This window comes from Salvelinus alpinus, chromosome 33, assembly GCF_045679555.1.
Source record: "Salvelinus alpinus chromosome 33, SLU_Salpinus.1, whole genome shotgun sequence".
Taxonomy (NCBI): Eukaryota; Metazoa; Chordata; class Actinopteri; order Salmoniformes; family Salmonidae; genus Salvelinus; species Salvelinus alpinus.
Window position 1 is genome coordinate 17,570,943 of NC_092118.1, and position 22,530 is coordinate 17,593,472.

At 41.6% G+C, this 22,530-nt stretch overlaps 1 protein-coding gene across 1 annotated transcript; it reads right to left on the reverse strand.

Annotated features, from left to right (window-relative positions):
* Positions 1-802: 802 nt before the first annotated feature.
* On the reverse strand, positions 803-19,509 carry LOC139563211 (basic helix-loop-helix ARNT-like protein 1). Its single transcript, XM_071381602.1, has 19 exons — positions 19,364-19,509; positions 14,499-14,582; positions 10,182-10,250; positions 9,848-9,992; positions 9,458-9,478; positions 8,230-8,292; positions 7,907-8,064; positions 7,680-7,759; positions 7,469-7,561; positions 6,944-7,061; positions 6,349-6,498; positions 5,923-6,169; positions 3,348-3,454; positions 2,913-3,063; positions 2,421-2,503; positions 2,143-2,251; positions 1,860-1,953; positions 1,562-1,655; positions 803-1,460 (listed from the first exon to the last, which is right to left on the reverse strand). Exons 3-19 carry the CDS (start codon positions 10,192-10,194, stop codon positions 1,303-1,305), a joined length of 1,884 nt encoding a protein of 627 aa, XP_071237703.1. The 5' UTR covers positions 10,195-10,250; positions 14,499-14,582; positions 19,364-19,509; the 3' UTR covers positions 803-1,302.
* Positions 19,510-22,530: the final 3,021 nt, after the last annotated feature.

Sequence of the window (22,530 nt, forward strand, 5' to 3'; positions counted from 1 at the left end):
TGATGATCCCTGACGTAGAGTGTGTGTAATAGGATATTTTTAAACCATTTGTTAATCATTTCTGTGACTTGACTTCCTAACCTAGGGCTCTATTCAATCTGTATTGTGAAAGTTCAGCTTTACAGCATGATTGAAATTTAAAGGCAATGTTGCTGCATTAGTAGAGACTATTCATGGTAAACGCTGCATCAATTAGAAGTCTCCTTTACATTTCTATTGCGCAATCTGTAACGCTTCCGCGATACAGATTTCAATAGAGCCCCTACACTTTCAAACTGAAAGTTCAAAAAGTAGCCTAATATATGTGCAATACCTAGCCTGCAATTGTGGTTTGAGTTGACCTGATTTCAGATCAGGAGGAACGTTTTCCTTTTATGGGTCATTTGGATAGTCTGCCTGTTGCTAGGGAACAACAATATTTCCCGGGGGTCAGTAGTAAAGCACATCCTGTGTGTGGGTGGACGGCGCTGGCAGTGAGGTGGTCCAGGAAGGCGAGTAGGTGATGAGAAATGGTGTTCCCCCACAATATGCAAACATCACAAGTAGTGTGGACAATACCAACCAGTCTCCTAGCAACTCTGGCACAGGAACTTGTCTGTGATTTTGTCATTTCATCTATTGTTGGCAAGCAAACATTACTCACTGTATTTCCACATTCAACATATTGTAGCAAAGTACCTTGGATTTCCACATTGTAGCAACAATGTAAAATCCCTACAGTTGATTTAGCAGTGTTATGCCACTGGATGGTAACTTAATACAGACCGCCCTGTTTTGTATTTTAGAAAATGTAAATAAGCAATAGAGAGTAAGTTTTATTTTAAAAAGAATGCACTGCTGACACAATACACTTTTACATATATATATATTTAGAGAAAATTAGAATAAACATGTATGATACAATTTTCTTTAGAAATATTAACATGTTTTTTGTAGTGTAAAAACAAAAAAACAAACGTATGCCATTATAAAAGAGCTGGGTTCAATGCCTGTGAGGATGAATGGACATAGAAAAACCCAGATAACTGGTACAATAATACTACATGAGTAATGAGGCAGTTTCACTTTTCCCAAACCGCACTGAGGCGGACTGTACACCATGACCGACCCCAGGCCTAGTATTCCTTCCTTTTCAGGGCCCGCCTGCATTCAGCCTTACTGTGAGGCTACAGTCACATTAGCCCTGTTGATATGGCTCTCTGGTACTGGTCACAAACTGACATAATGTGAATACTGTAACACCCAGCCCCTTCTCCACCATGTTCAGCTCATTTAGGAGGCCTTGCCTAAGCCTGACAGTCCTCACAGTGGCCAGGGCAGGTCACTGAAGTCCACTGGGCCTCCCAGCCCTGCATCTGCCTCCAGAAGGCTCATGATCACAGCCATGGCTGCCTCGTCATTACTCGGGCTACTGGAGCCTGGCTCATCCATGATGTCAATGCCAATGTGAGAGTTATCACCTAAATAGGGTCAGGACAAGGGTTAAATATTTAAGATTTTATGTGGATAGTTTCATTAACTGTAATCGAGATTAGATTTCAGAGCGGGGAAAAATACATACTTAGATTGGAGTTGTTGGAGTATGGATAGCCTATGGAGTCTGGTCCCGGTATCAGCCCTGCTGAGGGATGTTCTGGGGTTCCACTGTTCTGTATCTGTGAGAGAATCAAGACAGAATTTACATTCAGGAATCACCATTGCATTCTCAAGTATGAGCCACCAACAGACACTAAAAATATCCACCAGATGTGCTAATTACTGACTTCACATGGATGAGCAGTGGAGTGAATAGCAGATTTCCTCCCAGATGGGAGGGGTTGAAGTGGAGGAGAATGGGAAGGACAGGTGGGAGCTCTTACCTTCTTTCCCCCTGGGAATGACATGTCTGGGGGTGGAGTGCTGGTGAAGTTGTGAGGACTGGAGCCACAGCTGGAGGGCGAGGAGCCTCTTATCCTGGAAGAGTAAAAACCCAGGGTAAAAACAGCAGGAGACAGCCCCATACAGTCTCAGTCACACACAGACATTTCCATTATGCACTGGGGGTCAATGACCATGGTATAGTTATGACAATACAGACATGTCAATTTCTGTCTGACAATTTCTGTCTGACAATCGTAACACAATCCACATGGTCCCTCTCACCTCTGGATCTCCATCACCTCCTCTGCGATTATCCGGCCGATCTTTCCCGCCCCTGCCCTTGTGCCACCAGGGATGCCAGGCACAGTCTGAAGGGCCCGCTTCCCAGTTCCTACAACCAACAAACGCAAAGGCTCAGTCACATTTCGGAAAACAAAACAATTACTTAGTCAGAGTCATGCCAGGCACAACAAAATGTATGTCAACTCATCAAAGTACAGTCTCACTTCATCCAAGCGGGTGAACTGCTGTGTGAGAGCACAGCAGGAGGGCAGGCTTACCGTCTGTGAGTACACTATCCATGCTCTGGGGGGAGGCGGCGAGCTGAGGATAGATGCCATCAGATCCTTCAGGTACGCTGCCGCTGTGAGACAGAAAGGGAGAGAGAAGAGAGAGTGAGCATCATCACTGAGCATGCTCATCACTTCACACCTCATTGGGCAGCTTATTAACATCCATTGCATAGATAGCCCAACAGCTCTACACAGTAATAAATATGCAAGAGTTCCAATAATACATGCTTTGTTTTCTGAGGCAAGCCAGTTAGCTACATGAGTTGGACATTGATTTCATGTTGAAACAATAGTGGTGGTGATAAAAACAACTTTGACCCAGTAGGCATTGTAATCAGCTGTTTGAAATCTTACATTTATTATTTGACTTTATTAGGATATGACCCTAATACAATGAATACAGTGTAATATTATGCATTGACTAGTTAAATGGGGGCTATGGAAGAAAGTCCTAGCAGAAACAGATGTGTAGCTACTTACCAGACGACAGTGTTGGTGGAGACAATGTACTCCACCTCTTTGGTCCAAGGGTTCATAAAACTGAACCAGCAACTCCTCAGCGTGATAAAGGAGCCGTCTTTTATTTTGAACTTGTAGCAGTTTGTATTGATCTTCTCCCTCATCTGGAGCACTGAGAACAGAGGCGGCAGCCAGGGGGTGAGCTCAATAAGGTATGATATCTGCACACTTGGCCTCTGTGACATGCCAAATGGTAGCCTGCCACGTTCTAGATTAATTCATATCACAGTCTACTCGCTATGTGACAGGCTTATTAGCACAATACACTTTTTATGACAAAATTACCAGACATTACAATATTACTCATGTATGGCCTGAGATTCAGGGATGTATCACAGAGTCTAAAACATTGATCTTTGGTCTTATATTGGTGTCCTTTTTCAATCTGATACATACCTTGTCTATGACATTCCGCAAGGTGCCCTATGTCATCTTGATGAAAGTATTCATAAAACGATGTACCCAGCAACTCTTGGGGTAGATAAGCCAAAATGGCAGTGGCCCTACAAAAAAGAACAGTATTAAACACAAGTCCTGGCATTCAAAGCAGGCCAGTGTTATTTAAGACATTTTTAAGATAAGTCTAGCCCACATCTTTTTTTATTGTATGCAAATAAAATAATATTCTCCCCCCTGCTTTACTTGCTTGATCATAATCAATGCCATGACAATCTAGGGCTGGGCAGTATACCGTATTTGACTATATACCGGTATTGATACACGGACCGGTTTCAGTTTTTACTTTAACTTCTATAACGGTATTTCAATGTTTGGTTTGTTAAATGTAATACGCAACTCTGGCGTGTGTAATGTCTGTTTTTATGGTTTACTCCGTTTTCTTCTTGAGTCATCTCTCCCTCTCCTGCTGCTGCATGCCGCTAACCACACCAAGCCCTGCCCTGCCCTGTCACTCAAGAAGAGAGCAGTTGCTCGACCATAGAGTCACAAGCACTTTCTTGCCGTTCACTCAGCATGGTCAGATGGATGCATCAATGTTGGTGACATGCTACTTACCACAAGCATCCTATTATTACTCTATTCGTTTGTGTATCTTACTGTCTGCAAACGACTGTTTGCTAGTTGGTCTTTTCTTAGCAAGGTGTTGCTAAAATAATTTGTGCTTATCGCTAGTTTGCTGGCTAGTGGCTAGCTAGCTAAATGTACTAAGAGTCAGAGCAAACTTATCTAGTTAGCTAACACTGCCTGGTGCCAATGCCGGTGTAAGCCAAGATAAGCATGTTGTGCAATGGTATCTTATCAGAGAGGAATAGGCAAAGTATGAATATGTTGGCTTCTTCTATGATATAATGGCGGGTCCGCAAACAAACGTTAAAGGTGCATGCCGCCACCTACTATGCTGGAGTGTTTGGTCAATCACGGTTTACAACATTAGCGCCACATTTCTAAATCCTCCTACCTAACTCAGTACTTCTGAGAAAATAAAAAAGAGCCCTACTAACTTCTAAAAGACCCTCCCCCACCCCCAAAATCCCTTCCAACCTCAATAAATTTACACTTCAATTTTTCCCTCTCTTCAACATCCTTACAACAATATAAAAACACATAAGCCATCATTTCATCGACCATACACTTCAGACACAAACCATTCACATACTTGCCAACCAGATGTAATGACGAGTTCAATGTACATTGTCCTAGGCACAATCAAGCAAACACCACCCCTTCCTAATCTGACCTTTGAATCTTGGTCCACCGACCTTCTTTGGAGGGCATATAAATGCCGGCCCTTGGGCTCAGAGTCCCATCTCTTCTGCCACACATCTATCAAAATGACTCTGATCTTACATTTGGCCTCACCTCTACCCAGTGGAACATTAATATCAATTATATCTAGTGGGAATAGCTCTTTTGGCCAACTGGTCTACAATTTAATTCCCTTCCACACCCGAATGGGCTGGGTCCCAGCAGAATCTAACTACTACAACCAGTCTCTCAATTCTCCATAATAGCAAAAATACCTCCAATAGTAGGTCACTTCTATTATATTTGCCTGACAATAAACTATTCAATACAAACAGGGAATCTGAGCATACTATCATTCTGGCAGGTTGTACAGACTCCACCCACTAGAGGGCAACTACTATTGCCAACAGTTCAACTGAGTATGCTGACAGTTTAGTCTTCTACATATCTGCACATCAAATTCAGGAACGTAAATGCCTGCTCCTGTGCGCCCACTATCTGGGTCCTTGGATCCACCTGTGAAAAGTGGTAAAAATGCATAACAACTTCTACCAATGTAATTGTGAACCAGTTTCCCTATATCACTGACTTTTGACCAATCATTCCTTTTTTCTACCAAGGTTAGATCGACAACAGGATCTGGGAGTAACCATAGAGGACCATCCCCTATCACCACAGAAGGGCCAACCTCGAACTCCCTCCAACCACTCTCATCAACAAGCTTTCCAACTGTCCAACCAAAACCACTGCCTTGTCTACTAGTATATTCCCAACAGTCATCTAGAACAGTAGCAGTGGGATGGTAAAGAATATGTTGGCTAGCTAGAATATATTTTTTGCCAATATCATGCTGAGTGTGGAAATATTTTGATATTTTGTCCATATCGCCCAGCCCTATGACAATCACATAGCACCCAGTGACATTATCTAGAAATTCCCAGTGTACCCAACAGTATTAGTGACGTGGCGAGGTTGTGGGATTGTTTTGTCAGGGGGCAGTGGAGTATTTATTGTCAACATATCTACTCTGAATTCTGTCTGCCCTCTGGGCCTCCATTACACCTCCATCTGGAACATGTTGCTGATGCTATATTTGGACATTGACAAAAACCTCACTCACACATAAGCTGTCACTCCACAGTAAATCCAGCTCTGTACTACCCACGAGGTCCAGCAAGGTGTCAGGACATCACTGTGTAGGGGCCAACTGGCATGTCTTTTGCTACATGTTTGTATGTCTGCCTGCATGCCATAAAACATCTCTCACCTCTGATCAACAAAGACAAACTTCCCGTCGATGGCATGGCGCGAGACGTACTCAGTGGGCTTGACACGGATCTCATTGTTCATTGGCTGAGGGACAATGTGGGGATGCAGCCGTCCAATGGCCACCAGACAACTGAGGTTGCAGCCCTCATTGTCTGGTTCATTGTCGTCATCCAGACCCATCTTGGTGGGCGGCCAGCTCTTCAGATAGCCAGTACTGTGTATTGTGCAGAAGCTCTTACGGTCAGCTGTGGATATAGGGAATGTATCATCATCATCTAGTTCTACTCTCGAGCTATCACTAACATCAATGAGTAAGTAGTCTATTGGTACGAAACCAAATGAACTGTTAACTAAAATGAATCACAGGAGATGAAAAAACACCCTTAAGCAAGTTACGTAAGGAAAAGATAGGAGGCTAAAGTACCTTTCTTCTTGGAGCAGGTGGAAGGAAAGTCCTTGTCCTCCATTTTGATGAGGGGCCGATTGCACTTCATCCTGCAGAAGAAGGATCGCCTGGCTCCAGAGCAAAGTCTGGATGGGCCGGGGGTGATGTCTGTCTTTACTGGAAGGCCAGCTGAGGACCAGACACAACATAACATTTCATTTATGCTGCAACAACAGGAACAGTATTACCCATGGTCCTTTATAAATATATACTGTATCAAGTCTTACTCTGGCAAATAAAGCTACAATACATAATTTGCTATTACAATTTTTTTTTGCTGAATTTACAGAAATTGTTTGACTGTTTATTTTTACACTAAACCCAGCATGGCTTAATGTAAAAATAGCACTACCCTACATTTAGCTTCTGACATTTAAATAATGAGGAACAACGGTACAGGGGGATACATTGAGGGCTGTGTCACTGTGCTAGCTGTGTAGGGGACAGCAGGCTGATGACACTGATTACAGTCTGCTCTTCTACTCTATCAGATACACTGTGTCCCTGCTTTCCTTGTGCTCCACCCCCCGGGCACTATAAGAAAGGCTGGTAACTAGAGGCCAGGATGCATTACTTTTGGAATCGATGAGGCGCTCCCGCGGCGCCGTGTCCGATGAGGACAGCTGCTCCTTGACTTTGGCAATGTCTTTAGGATGCAGGTAATCAAATAGGCTCTGGCCAATCAGGTCATTCTGCACAGAGAGGGAGAGAGTTCCGTAAGATAAGACAACGTTACATAAATGAGGCCCATAAAAAAAATAGAAAATAACTAACACCCTTGCCTTTCATGAACTAACACTTGTACTTGACTTTTTCCAACTAGCACCGACTTTGCTGATAGCTACTTTATTGTGGAAAAATGTACTGACTGAGATGTAGTTGTCTTAGCTACTTATCTTAAGATGAATGCACTAACTGTAAATCACTCTGGATTAGAGTGTCTGCTAAACAACTAAAATGTAAATGTCTGTAAAGTAATACCAGGTTAATAATAATAAATAAATGTTATATTCATGTCATCAGGATAGCTCATGAGGGTAAAAATGACTACAGTACCACCATTTATTGAAAAAACAGCAACATATTGGAGAGGACGTACTTGGCTGAAGTTTAGAATTTTGTAGACTGTCTCAGAAACAAACAGTATCTTCCCTCGATCGCAGCCAACAACAAACAGAAAGCCATCAGATGCCTGTGGAGGAGAGGAAGAGGGGAGATGAGAGAGAAAGAGAAATACTGAGTCACATGCATACTCATCATGAAACGCACTCTGAGGACACCATACAGTCTATGGAGGTAAGGACACTCACCCTCAGTATTAAGTGCTTCAGTTCGTCGTCTGACAGGAAGGCTGGTTTGTAGATAGCTTCAGTGTAAGGGTTAGCAGCACCTGTGATTCAGAAAAAACTCATATGTAAGACAACTGAATCAATATGTAATTTGTATTTCTCTGATGTTCTCTGATCAGCTGTATGGTGGTGGTTGTCATCATTGTACTGTTCTGGCAGCAGTCCTATTAAAATCCTTCTCGCCTCACCTCTTAAGGTCTTCATGTGCTGGACAGCCATGCGCAGGACTGTTAGTTTGTCCAGTTTACGGGACATAGCGTTGCATGTAGGCACTAGTGCGGCCAGCTCGTCTATGAAGCTGTTCATCTTGTCCCTGCGTCTCTTCTCAATCTGACTGTGGGCCTCCCTGCAATCCAAACAATACAAAGAGCATTTAATGCAAACAAACGAATCAACACATCCATAGTCTGTCAATATTTACAGAAACATGACTAATCTCTAATATAAATACAAAGATTTTTATTCCATAGATTTTTATGTCATCCTACGCAAGATAGAAACATTTGGTTACCTGGCATTTTTTATCCGGCCTTGATGATCACCAAGTCTATCATTGTCTGTGTCCATGCTATCCCTTTGACGAGAAGCAATAACATTAGTACAAAGAAATATAGTAAAACTATTAATTTACAACAAATATTAAATAATGATGTTACAGTATGCAATGTAAGTATGAATAAAGCAAAACACTAAAGTGAGAAGTCGTTTGAAATGTTTATAATAAAAAAAACATGGAGAGCCTTTGATTCACATGAAACATCAACATTACTAATGCAAGCCACTCAGAAATACCATCTTTGGTAGAAGCTATATGAATAGTTATTAGAAATGTCCCTACAGAATTAGGAACCTGGTTTCTTTGAGACCTTTCTTAGTGTGGATTCTGGCGAAAGACCTTGTGCCTCTGATATTGTTCACAGCTGAACTCCTACTCTGTCATCCCACTCAGCCTTACTGTCCTTTCACAAACCACAAAAGAGAAATTAAGCCATGACCCATTACATATCCTGTGCCCACTTCAAGACTCGCCGACTCCATACTATAATAGCATTCAACAGCCTCAAATTAAGATTATTTCAAATATGACTGGCTCTACAAAATTGACCCAAAGGTATTCACACAGAGTTGTTGTCTTAAGTCTCACTAAGTGAGGTAAAAACAAATCTGTGCCTTTAGTAAATGAGCTACAGACAACAATATAATGTATCATCCATCATCCATTATACATCATACATCATACATCAAATCAGGGTGCCCTCTCTATTAAACGAAGTCCTGATCAACCTAAATACCAGCAAATACATTTTTTAACACAACTGTAATACTTTCTTGGTGCTTCAAGATTGTTACTGCAGCACCCCTTCGTGCTTTGATGCTTATCCTAATTCTAGCTATTCAAATCTACACTATAGCAATCCTGGCTCTCCCATATTCACAGCGATCCATAGTGTACATACTAACTGACCAGTCACTCTCAGGGTACTGATCACCATAGCGCATTCATTTTGATTGACCTAAATTAGGGATGAGGAATTTCACAACATCTAACTGATATGGAGAACACATTAGTGTCTAACCTCTATTTCTAGGGGTAAACGCTAGAACAGTTTGTATAGTTTGATCAAAGAAGAGGCCAATCCCGACCAAACAAGGATCACAGAGGGCCAACTAATCTGACACGGGATTGGCTCATTTACTACAAATGTACTTTAACATGCATAATTTGATTTGATACTTACTCAAAAGAAAAGTCATCAATTCTGTGAAAGCAAGGAAGTTTGTATATTACAATTCAAATGAAGTATGCTGATTATTCTGATCTAATCTAAATCAAGGTTATGCTACCATTTGTTCCTAATTGGTTGTTCATTTCTAGGTAGGTAGTTATCTTGTCAACTTTAAGTGGAAACCTTTGACACACAGTAAGAAAATATTTCCATATAGTTAATCAAAAAGCTGCCATGCAAACATACACATCTGTCAGAAAATGGCATAAATGACAAACAGAAAAATGTGATCACTAAACCAGACCTAACATGACATTAATATAATAAAGATGATTGGCACATGTACTATCTTCAGATGGCAAGTAGGACAAAGTCTATAAGCAGTTTTGAAGTCAGGCTTACTGGTAGTCTGTGGTGCTGCTTTTTCTCTTGCGTGTGAAGTCCATGCCGGGTGCGCTGATCGAGCTGATTAGATCAGTGGAGCCGGGAGACAAGAACTCGTTCATCGTGGAGGAAATGTCCATTCTTTGGTCTGCCATTAGATCACCTTTAGAGAGAAAACACACTGATTTCAGCACTTATTATGCTCCATAACACACAACAAAAAGGTTGGTTGATGTGAAAGCGACTTCTATGAAAGAACACTATAGATATAAAAATCTAAATTCCTAGATAAAGATAATTGATCAAAAAGTGAAATAAATGGTGGTTGTTTTAAAGAGGGTGTGACACTCACCACAAATATTCATTAGGCCGGTTATCCTCAAAACATCTCACTCAGTTTCTTTCCAGCAGTGACCCAGATCTGAAAGGCAAGTCAGTGAAGAGTCAGACGTCCTCTTTATATACAAGGCATGAGGAAACCACAGCAGCATCATATAACAAAGCCCTCTGAACCTGAGCAGCTGCCGTATAACCTGGACTTTGTGCTGACGTATACCGTAGATGGCCCGTTCAGTAAAGGTGATGTAAGAGGACCGATTCATATCTCTATGGTTTGAGATAGAAATGATAAGGTCTTACATAAGGTGAAAGCTATAGCAGAGGCTCAAGTCTCTCTCTCTCCCTAAGGCAACAATCAAGAGTATCTTTGAGAGGCATCATTCACTTTACCTCCAGCAACAATGAACCAGAAGAATGATGTGCGTAGAATTGATTTTGTCGTCAATGAAAACATTGGATTATTAAAAACGGATGCTTGGGAATAGTGTCCATAACATAATGCAGCATATGCTACATAAACCTAGGTGTCAGTCAGAGACATAATTTAGTGAGATTAGTCCTTAATGTAAAGGCTAATTCAGATAAAACAATGCCAATGTTACAGAGGAAGAGGAGTCACATTTCATGAAGAAACCCATATCTACATTGATCACTGTTTATATAATCCAATCAGTAATATGGCCTTTTCCTAACCTCACTTAGATATATTAAATGAGTCTCCTCTGCTAACCCATCACTTGGTGCTCCTTGTAGTTTCCTGCACAACGTCCTTGTAACATTGTAATCCTGGTCAATTTGCCTCGATAGATGACCTTAACCTCACATAGGGCTGGGCAATATATCATATTTTAAGGTATACCGGTATGGATTTTTACACTTGGATACAGTGCTAAATAAACTACACTGTCAGTTTTGTCCTAGTTTGTTTGAGTATAAAACAGTCAGGAGAGAAAAATACCATTTAAACCACTTAAAATTACTTTTTTGCCATCCTAGGGTCATCCACTACTTATAAAACCTATTTTCAACCTTTATTATTGAGAAAAATAAAATACTATCAAATACCGCCATACCGTAAAAAAATGGGAAAATACTGTGATATGATATTTTGGTCACATTACCAAGCCTTACCCTCACAAATTGCATGTTTCCTAGACTTTGTAAATAACCTAATGCTGCTAGCACTTTCAGATTTACAGTAAATGTAAATCTGGTACACTCAAATTAGTATGATATGTTACGTTTGGTATGGTAAGGTTACTTAATGCAAAAACTAAAATATAACGTGAACATCTAGCAACCCACATCTAACAACTTTAACATTTTAGCTAATTAGCTAATTTTCAACTACTTACTACTTTTTAGCTACTTTGCAACTAGTATTGTAATGAAACAGCAGGGAGCAGGTCTCGAACCCTCGACCTTCTAGCCCGAAGTCCGGCGCGCTATTGACTGTGCCGCAAAAGCATGCTCAAGCAGCAGAGTCGATTTCCACGCTTATAAACCCAGGGTCGTTACACTATTCCCTCCTTTCAAAGAGCGCGTCCTCGCACTAGCTTGCGACTCTAGGTCTTACAGGAACGCACTCATCTGCCAAGCACACGCACTGTCGTGGATGCAAGGTTCGATCACTTCTGACACCAATGTAATGAAACAGCAGGGAGCAGGTCTGGAACCTTCAACCTTCTAGCCCGAGGACCGGCGCGCTATCGACTGTGCCGCAAAAGCATGCTCAAGCGGCAGAGTCGATTTCCGCGCTTATAAACCCAGGGTCGTTACAGTATGTTAGCTAACCCTGCCCCTAACCCTAGCCTAACTCCTAACCTTAACCCTAACCCCTAGCCTAGCTAAAGTTAGCCACCTTGCTAGAATTTTTAACATATCATGCGTTTTGCAATTTCGTTAACATATTGTTCGTTTTGAAAATTCGTAACATATTGCACGTTTCACAAATTTGTAACATATAATACAAATTGTAATTTGTAACATATCCTACAAATGGGTGATGGACATCCACAAATTAATACATACCATACGAAACTTAACATTTCATACTAAATGGAGTGTCTCGGATTTACATACAGAATAATACGAAATGCTCTGAGACCAGGTTGCACAAAAATACCTTAAAAAGACCTCAGGTCACAGTGGCTTGTCCTGCTCCTGTAATCAGACCAAAACTAATGCTCTGCTCCACTGTGCCTTAAAGTCTTTTCATTGTAATTAGATTCTCCACTGACCTATTTTTACACAGCTCTTTTTCCCTATCCGTATGATGTGACAGTTTCAGAGTGTGATTACATCGAACCAAACCATAATTACACCCCATAATTTCTTGCCTGCAGCCAGGAACTTTGTTATTGTCACCGTCACCATAGACAACTACACTACAACCTGACCCTTCACTCTGGTACAGTATATGTCACAGACATATAACAGATATCCGAGCTGACCATGTAATCCACGGGGCAAAGAGAACTTGCTTTACCATTCATCATCTATGTTTTTTTACATGTTTTTTTGTAAGCTGCATAAAACAGTACTCCTGAGAATAAGCCTTTTTGTAAACGTTCATTTTGTCACATAAGCCAAAGGAAGGCTAAAACACCTACACTACACCTACACCTACAAACACCTACAAAACATTAAAAACACCTGCTCTTTCCATGACATTAACTTACCAGGTGAATCCAGGTGAAAGCTATGATTGATTGTCACTTGTTAATTCCACTTTAAATCAGTGTAGATGGGGAGTTGACAGGTTAAAGAAGGATTTTTAAGCTTTGAGACAATTGAGACATGGATTGTGTATGTGTGCCATTCAGAGGGTGAATGGTCAAGACAAAAAATGTAAGTGCCTTTGAACGGGGTATGGTAGTAGGTGCCAGGCGCACCGGTTTGTGCCAAGAACTGCAACACTGCTGGGTTTTCATGTTCAATAGTTTCCTGTGGGTATCAAGAATGATCCACCAACTGTGGAAAGCATTGGAGTCAACACAGGCCAGCATCCCGGTGGAACGCTTTCGAAACCTTGTAGAGTCCAAACTGAGGCTGTTCTGGGGGCAAGGGGGGGTGCAACTCAATATTAGGAAGGTGTTCATAATGTTTGGTATGCTCAGTGTATACTCAAACACAAAAGCTCTCGCTCGTACTGACAAAAAAAGGAGAAAAAGGAAACCCTATTTTAAGGTCAGCTTAGCTAGTTGTGACAAATCTCTGGTTGCCCGGATACAGTGGTGCAGGAACTTCTTGAATGCTTGCCAATTAGGGAACCTTTTCTGCTAGACATAACCCACTGATAGCATGCAGGTCACAACTCTCCTCACACCACCACTCCACTGCTCATCAGTCTAATGAAAATACTTTAGTATCATTTTAACATCCCCATGGCATTCACATATTCAGTAACACTCAACACCATCCATGTTACAACACTAGAAGATTACATTTACATTTACATTTAAGTCATTTAGCAGACGCTCTTATCCAGAGCGACTTAGGTGGATTCTGATCATTTCTAATGTTTTAATGCACATGACCTCTATGGTATCTAAGTGTCAAAAAGGTTTATATTTAAGCTGTGCGGAAACAAAAACCTTGATCCGATGAGGAGAAGTAGGGAAGAAGCAGAACTACGTGTAACAGGGTCAGGGTGAATCTACAATGTGTCAGCTCAGCTGGATACGCATGGTTAGCTTACACAGCACTATGATACTGTCTGCCCTGCAAGAACTTCTCCCTTTCATAATGTTCTTAATGCTATGTCACTGTTGGGTTCCTATTTACGCCACTCCCCTGGCGTGATCTCATCGTTCTGTCACGTTCAGATGAAACAGAGTGTCCTGTGCACTCAGCAGCATCATCATAGCGCTGTAAGGCTGTCTGTAATTCCCTTCTGTTGTGTGCCGTCCTGGAAAGCTCAGGCTTGGCTCCTGTAATGACATGGCCTATGTGTGCTATGTAAGTCAAGCTGTCCGTTTCTCAGTAGGCTCCTTTACTCAGAACAGAGCATTCTAAGAACCAGGCTAGAAAGATAGACAGAAGGAGATGTTAAAGCTTTGGTGGAATAGATGGTTAGAAGACATGTTAAAAAAAAGCCACCCTCCCGCATGACTGTGCTTATGTATCACTGACTGACTGTGATCATAACTTACTCCACCCCTAACTGTTCTACCCGCCAACTGCTCATGTGGCCATTTTGAAGTGAAACAGCATGAAGCCATGCGTCACAAATGTCATTGGTGATTCACTTCAAATGAAGGTTGTGAACTCATTTCAGAGCAGCTGTCAATTCTTATGAAATCACACAGAACCATGTGCGTCCAAATACCTGAATGAGTGGTGCAGGAAGTGGACTGGCCTCCTTATGTCAGAGCTGGGCTTTTTCTCACAGATCCATCGACAGGCACAGTACCTGGAGAGGAAAGAGAGGGATCAGCTAGGACAAGAGGTCAGGTCACAGTGTAAAACAAATTGGCCAGCTGGGAGTGGCGACTCAACTAGGCCTATGATGTAAGAGCGAGTGGTACTCTGATTAAGTGGCTTGTTTAGAAAGCTCAGATGGGCGACAGATGGGAGGTGATCTGGAGATAGTGTGAGTAGAGGAGATGGCCACAGATTCTCCTCTATGCCAAGCCCCAACAGGGTGTATTAGCAATGGGATCACCCCTGCCATGCTAAATCTCATGCCTATAAGACTCTGCACAAAGGACAACATTTTGAATGCCACACAGTATACTATGGACAACAGACAGCCCAGTCCCTGATGTGATTCCTGTAATTAGGAACAGAACAGCTAGGCCTATTTATGTTTATGTTTCCCAGACTATCACGGCTCCATGGGGAGACATGTACAAAAGAGACCACTTCTCCTTCCTTTTACCATGTGCTCTAATGGCTCCACACACACACCCCTTATATATAGGTCAGTGACACACATGCACACTTATCCGCACCATAAACACAACAACTTTCTGTTTCGACTTTTAACCTTCCTGCTCATATCATCATTGGAGTATATGGATAACAGCAATGCTTTCTTTTAATTAGAAATGTTTACACCTATAGCTGCACTCAGCTACTCTCATAAACAACTCCAGAGGGAAATATCAAGCATGTCAGCAGAATGTACAAAACACGTGCACAACTCAAAGGGAATGAGACCATTTTGGGTCTAAAAAATCAGCAAAAGAGATTAACGAGCATTGTGTGTGCCTCAGGGAAAGGGCAAAGCAGACAGCTGGACAACCATTCACAATAGTCTAACAAAAAACAAAATTTCTGACCGGTCAGCTCTAGGTTTAGGTGGCAGCTACAGCTCTACCTAGCCTACTGCGCTTGTCATCCTTTGACTTTGTCAATTATTATTACTGTATTATTACTCTACTATTGATTGAGAAAACCTATTGCTTCAAATGATTGGCTTAGGTGGGTTAAGTGACATGAACCTTCCTCTAACACCTAAAGCAGGGATCTGGAAAAGCAGACTGGAACATGTTCCGGGATTCCTCCGATGGCATTGAGGAGTACACCACATCAGTGACTGGCTTCATCAATAAGTGCATCGAGGACGTTGTCCCCACAGTGACTGTACGTACATACCCCAACCAGAAGCCATGGATTACAGGCAATATTTGCTTGAGCTAAAGGGTAGAGCTGCCGCTTTCAAGGTGCAGAACTCTAACCCGGAAGCTTATAAGAAATCCTGCTCTACCCTCCAACGAACCATCAAACAGGCAAAGCGTCAATAGAGGGCTAAGATTGAATCGTACTACACCGGCTCTGACGCTCGTCTTATGTAGCAGGGCTTTCAAACTATTACAGACTACAAAGGGAAGCACAGCGGCGAGCTGCCCAGTGACACGAGCCTACCAGATGAGCTAAATCATTTATATGCTCGCTACGAGGCAAGCAACACTGAGGCATGCATGAGAGCATCAGCTGTTCCGGACGACTGTGTGATCACGCTCTCCGTAGCCGACATGAGTAAGACCTTTAAACAGGTCAACATTCACAAGGCTGCGGGGCCAGATGGATTACCAGAACGTGTGCTCCGGGCATGTGCTGACCAACTGGCAGGTGTCTTCACTGACATTTTCAACATGTCCCTGATTGAGTCTGTAATACCAACATGTTTCAAGCAGACCACCATAGTCCCTGTGCCTAAGAACACGAAGGCAACCTGCCTAAATGACTACAGACCCGTAGCACTCACGTCCGTAGCCAGCAAGTGCTTTGAAAGGCTGGTAATGGCTCACATCAACACCATTATCCCAAAAACCCTAGACCCACTCCAATTTGCATACCGCCCAAACAGATCCTTCAGATCCTATAGTTTGTTCACAAACTATAGTTTTGGCAAGTCTGTTAGGACATCTACTTTGAGCATGACACAAGTACTTTTTCCAACAATTGTTTACAGACAGATTATTTCACTTACAATTCACTGTATTGCAATTCCAGTGGGTCAGAAGTTTACAAACACTAAGTTGACTGTGCCTTTAAACAGCTTGGAAAATTCCAGAAAATTATTTCATGGCTTTAGAAGCTTCTGATAGGCTAATTGACATCATTTGAGTCAATTGGAGGTGTACCTGTGGATGTATTTCAAGGCCTACATTCAAACTCAGTGCCTCTTTGCTTGACATCATGGGAAAACCAAAAGAAATCAGCCAAGACCTCAGAAAAATATTGCAAACCTCCACAAGTCTGGTTCATCCTTGGAAGCAATTTCCAAACACCTGAAGGTACCACGTTCATCTGTACAAACAATAGTACGCAAGTGTAGAAGTAAGTCCTATATCGACATAACCTGAAAGGCCGCTCAGCAAGGAAGAAGCCACTGCTCCAAAACCGCCACAAAAAAAAGCCAGACTACGGTTTGCAACTGCACATGGGGACAAAGATTGTAGTTTTTGGAGAAATGTCCTCTGGTCTGATGAAACAAAAATAGAACTGTTTGGCTTTAATGACCATCGTTATGTTTGGAGGAAAAAGGGGAAGGCTTGCAAGCCGAAGAACACCAACTCCTATAGAACATTTGTGGGCAGAACTGAAAAAGTGTGTGCAAGCAAGGAGGCCTACAACCCTGACTCAGTTACACCAGCTCTGTCAGGAGGAATGGGCCAAAATTCACCCAACCTATTGTGGGAAGCTTGTGGAAGGCTACCCGAAACGTTTGACCCAAGTTAAACAATTTAAAGGCAATGCTACCAAATACTAATTGAGTGTATGTAAACTTCTGACCCACTGGGAATGTGATGAAAGAAATAAAAGCTGAAAGAAATAATTCTCTCTACTATTATTCTGACATTTCACATTCTAAAAATAAAGTGGTGATCCTAACTGACCTAAAACAGGGAATTTTTACTAGGATTAAATGTCAGGAATTGTGAAAAACTGAGTTTAAATGTATTTGGCTAAGGTGTATGTAAACTTCCGACTTCAACTGTACATGTACAGAATTTCAAGGTCAGATTTCTCCCTCGGCATATCCTGCTCTTTCTACAAATTTGCTGTTGGCTTCAAGCATGTTTTACAATATTCCTGACTTGCAAAAAGCAGCTTGAATTTCTTTGCGTGTTCTTTGAGAGCTACTGTAGGCTTATCGAAAGCTCAGTGAAAACACTGAGAGGAGCATCGTACTGGCAGGGCAGGTGAATATGGTCAGGTTATGGTCATATACACTGTAGGAGTGTGTTCAAATTCGATGCCTTGCTTGCTGTTGAATCCCTCCGTTGAAACCTAAAGTTGGCTATTGGGATGAGGGCAACATGAAGAAAGACTGAGAGACCTCCGAATAGAAGTGAAAAATCAAGAAGTGTGTAATTTTGGGTACCCAACATAAAAGCTACTGCGAGTTGCACAGCTCCAGTGGAAGCAACCGAGCGCCACACATACTGTAATGTGACATGATGCAACTCGCTAAAGTAAAGAATGATTACCAAAATTTTATGAAATTGCCAATAAAATCCACTTTCCCGTGTTAATGTGCAGTACGGATAGGTAAATATTTCATAAAACAAAAACAAGACCTACTATTGTCCATCAATGAGTTAGTAAAGACAACGCAATCACAATTGAATTTCCTCTGACCCCACTGATCTCTATTTACCTTCATGGCATATTATGTCAAATTAAAGCCATGTAGCATCATCTATGTTATTACTGTCACATTACTGATGCACTTGTTGACTTTTTCAGGAATAGCTGTTTCAGATTTTAAGAATAGCAGAGTAATGTCCTTTTAAAAGTGAGCATTGCATTGTGCATTCCCTGGGCATGGTGTGCTGTAGCCATTTGTTAGTCAGGAATAGACAGCATGTTGAGACTATTTTTATAAATAGCTTGTCCAACATATAACTTTCATATATATAGATTGTTTACCTATTCTATTTAATTTTTTACAACATTTTGCAATTGATGGTGTACTTTTATGAGCAGAAGGATTTGCTCAAATTTAACACAATTGTATTTGTTATGCTTGGTAGAAATACATGGTTATTATTAGACTATTCTGCACTAGGATGTGTGGAGCATATAGGCCTAATGACAACGGTCATTAAATAATGAAACATACAGTCCTAATGGACTGCAAATCGTTTACAAATGGAAAGAAATCTGTTAGTGACTGTCACATTGATTTGTTATAATCTGAAACAGAACAGAATCCAGTGCAGTATGTTTTCATTACATTGTATCAATATCAGCCCAACACCTGCCTTGCATTGCTCATATAGAGGAGAAACATTGTTGCTGTTAATTAAAGGATGACTATATAGGACTATAAAAGGCAAATGATTGTAACAGGTAATCAACTACCCGTCACTAGTTGATTTATGCAACATAGCTATGACCTCGTTTAATCTGACCCGTGGTAGGGAAGTTCAGACAAATCACGCAATGTACAAATAGAAGAAAATAGCTTCCCAATCAAATAAAATTACATACGGACATTCCAGATCTTTAAATTAGGTTAGACGCCTACAAATCGCGTTTTTTTCACGACATTAAATTACACTGTGTGCCTTTAAAAGTTACACTGTAAACCGATGACTGCACATCCTCGGGAATGGCATTAGATAGCCAATTGAAACCATAATACGAGTAAAGAAATGCACACAGTATACCAAATGTTGAATAAATGAAACATGTTATAGGCCTTTTACATAAGATATAACAAAGTATGTGACTTACGTGTGGAAAGGCAGCACATGTGTACTGATGCGGATAGGAACAGTGGTAGGCAGTAGGAATACACTGACCTACTTTCCTCCTCCTGTGATGATCGTTGCACCACTAACCCAGTTTATGAACCAATTGGGTGCTTTCGAGATCAAGGTTTTGAGCTTCTAGCAAATAGAATAACTCGTTGCCATTTATGGACCAATGAACATAGGGAAGACAATATGGGCAAGATGGGCTATATCCAATATCCAATGAAATGACATGAAGCGTCAAAGGAAGCTTCCGTCAAAGGAAGCTACAGAATAACGCAACGATTCAGCCAATGGCAAAATAGAATACAGTCAGCAGGAATATATATTGTATCACAACACATGTGGGCAGTAAACTCCAATATTTTTGCTGGACTTGTCTGTGGAACTCTTGTAATGGACCAAGTCAAGAATGTGTGTTGCAATGCATAGAAGTGTAGCCTATTTATCTCAGGAAGATAAAACATCCAACGTGGTATGCCAGGTTAACCACATAGCAAACAATCAACACAAAGAAGTCTGTCTGTTAATGACTTTATAGGCCTATCTACTTTGACATTTTATTAGAAATAGTTAGTTACAGTAATTACCTAATAATTACTGTTCTATTTATTTAGGAATAACGATATGCTACTCTGTAACAATTTGGTGAATATGCAATTATTCAGAAATAATATGTTTGTGTATTCTTGGAAAACAGAATTACAATGCACCAAAGCATTGTTGTTCAATATAGTTACAATGTATAGTTACAAAAATATGTAGTTACAAAGCAAATATCAACAGAAAATAACGAACTATCTAATCCTGTAAAGAACCATCACTGCCTGTGTCTAAGTCAAATCTGTTGCCATACCAACAGCCTAATTGAAATATGAGCCACAAACAGTACATTCTTACCACATCACATTCTGAGACAAGGACATACAAGTCAAATATCTATCAGATGAAAATGTTACCAAAAACAGAGAAACAATGCATTTTCATGGTTTTATAACATGTTGATGAGTGGGGATTCTTAACTTTAGGGCTATTTCATGTTTCCACCACAGATGGGCAGCAGAGTATAACGTATAGATGTGAAGAGGGTGGCCAGTTGTCATTTCACATTTACACACATATACGGCTGGCTACAGTATGTCTCCTTAAACAACTACGGTATTTGCAGATATAGGCTATTCAAATGCAATAGAGATGTGTCATGTTCCCTTGGGATGGTTTCAGATGCATTGCAATATGATTATTTCTGAGGCTTGCTGAGATTTCTGTTAAAGAAAAGCTTACATACTCTATTTTAATTTACATAATAGGGGATTGTGTTAGGCAGATCTCAGGTAGTACAGTAGACTTCTTGTATGGTAATCCCCAAATATGTCTCAATTTCAGACGGACTGGGCCAGAATTAGCCTGACTATTGGAGATGGGCAGGTCAGTGGTACTTGTGAAATTGTTAATAAATAACAGATTTGGTTTGGCATATCCACTGACATCCACAGATTCTCCTTTTGATCTCTGCACTGTGGAATATGATGACATATTAAGCTGCACCTGGAGATCAGTTCAAAGTGTATCAGCTGTTTGGAAAAGGTGCTTGTGTCCCAGCTTGACTTGACGCCTCCTGCATCACTGAAGCATTTATTTTCATTCGCCCCATGTGAACCCTGTCCCTGCATACCCCTCAGCTCTCTCCCTGCCACACAAAGGGGGCAGGCATCTTGTCATCTCCTGCCCATAAGCAGAGCAGCTACAAAAGCTCTTCGCAACAGAGCCTTGCTGTTATCGCCCAACCTGCAGCTGCCACCCAGCCACATATTCAGCACAACATGGGCAAACAGAAGAGATTGTGGAGAGATTTACTCAGGCTGCCATTGCAATGAGGGCATGAAAAGCCCCTGTTTCCCTGCCCTGCCCGCAATACGGTAAAGGGGACTTGCTGATCCCTCAGTTGCTGTTCCTGTCATTTGTGCTGCCTGACAGTCTCTCAGGGGATTTGTGTCCCGTCCGTGATGATTCAGCATATGTCTCTCATGTCTCTGCAGAATAAGTCCAGACGGTCTTCGTCGCAAGAGGCTTAGGCAGACTGCAGTGGATGAACTAATGTACCTTTTCAAGAATTAAGCGTTGTGGTGGTATCATAATGCATCCTGTGTTTAAACCAGCTTTTCGGTGCTCTTTCCCATCTCCATTCCCCTCTCTGCTCAGGGTAGCTGGAAGGGAGGTGGAGGAGTGTGAACTACTGTATGTGTAGTGTGTCACACAGTTTAGCCTGGCGATGTGAAGCAGCAGAGCGGCAGGACGGGCATAGAGAGACAGCTGCGTCCAGCCAGGTCATGCAGACAGAGAAGGTTTAGGGGAGGTAGTCAGATTTCTACACCCCTTACTTGACTCACATCTCAGTGTGTTATTGTTCCTTGACAGACACAGCCCATAGTAATATCGTATCACACACAAAGCTTTTTGTATGTGAACAAACCCAGATGAAAACATAATGCTAGATATGAGTGGTCCACTGCAATGACCACTCTGGCCATGTGAATGGTGAAGCTGTGTGGGGTTGTATGGCATAGGCCATGACCTGCACTGTAAAGACCTGCCCCTAATAACGGCCACCTAGATTGCACTTTTTTATTTTATTTTCTCCCAAGCAGCTTGTGTAGGAAGTGATTATGAAAGGAAACTGCTTGACAAAACAAAAGGTCCCATTGCCAGACCTGTCACGTGCCAGTGAGCGCAACCTTCTGATAGGCTGTTTCTATTTTCTATCAATCAAACCTTTCACCTTCTTGTGATGGAGGGGTCTGGTGAGGTGAATTCCCTCTCCAGTTGCATGCCTGTGCATTTCTCCTCCAGACCTCCATAAGGAAGAGTGTGGGAGGGTATTTAGCAAATCCTGGGAATCTTAGACATTCTCTGTTATACAAGATTTATGTTATGACTTAGGAGCTTGTCATGTTTATCCATCCACTAACTAAATGTTGGTGTTATAATGAACGTAACATTCAAATTGCAGATTGTGTTTACTGTTTGTTATTAAGTCCGGGTTTCACAGCTTGCGCAGGGGATTTGTGCTCATCATGCATGACTGGTCTGCTGGAAAACCGGCTCACATTGAGCACTGCTTTCTGTGCCACTGAACTCACACTCCTG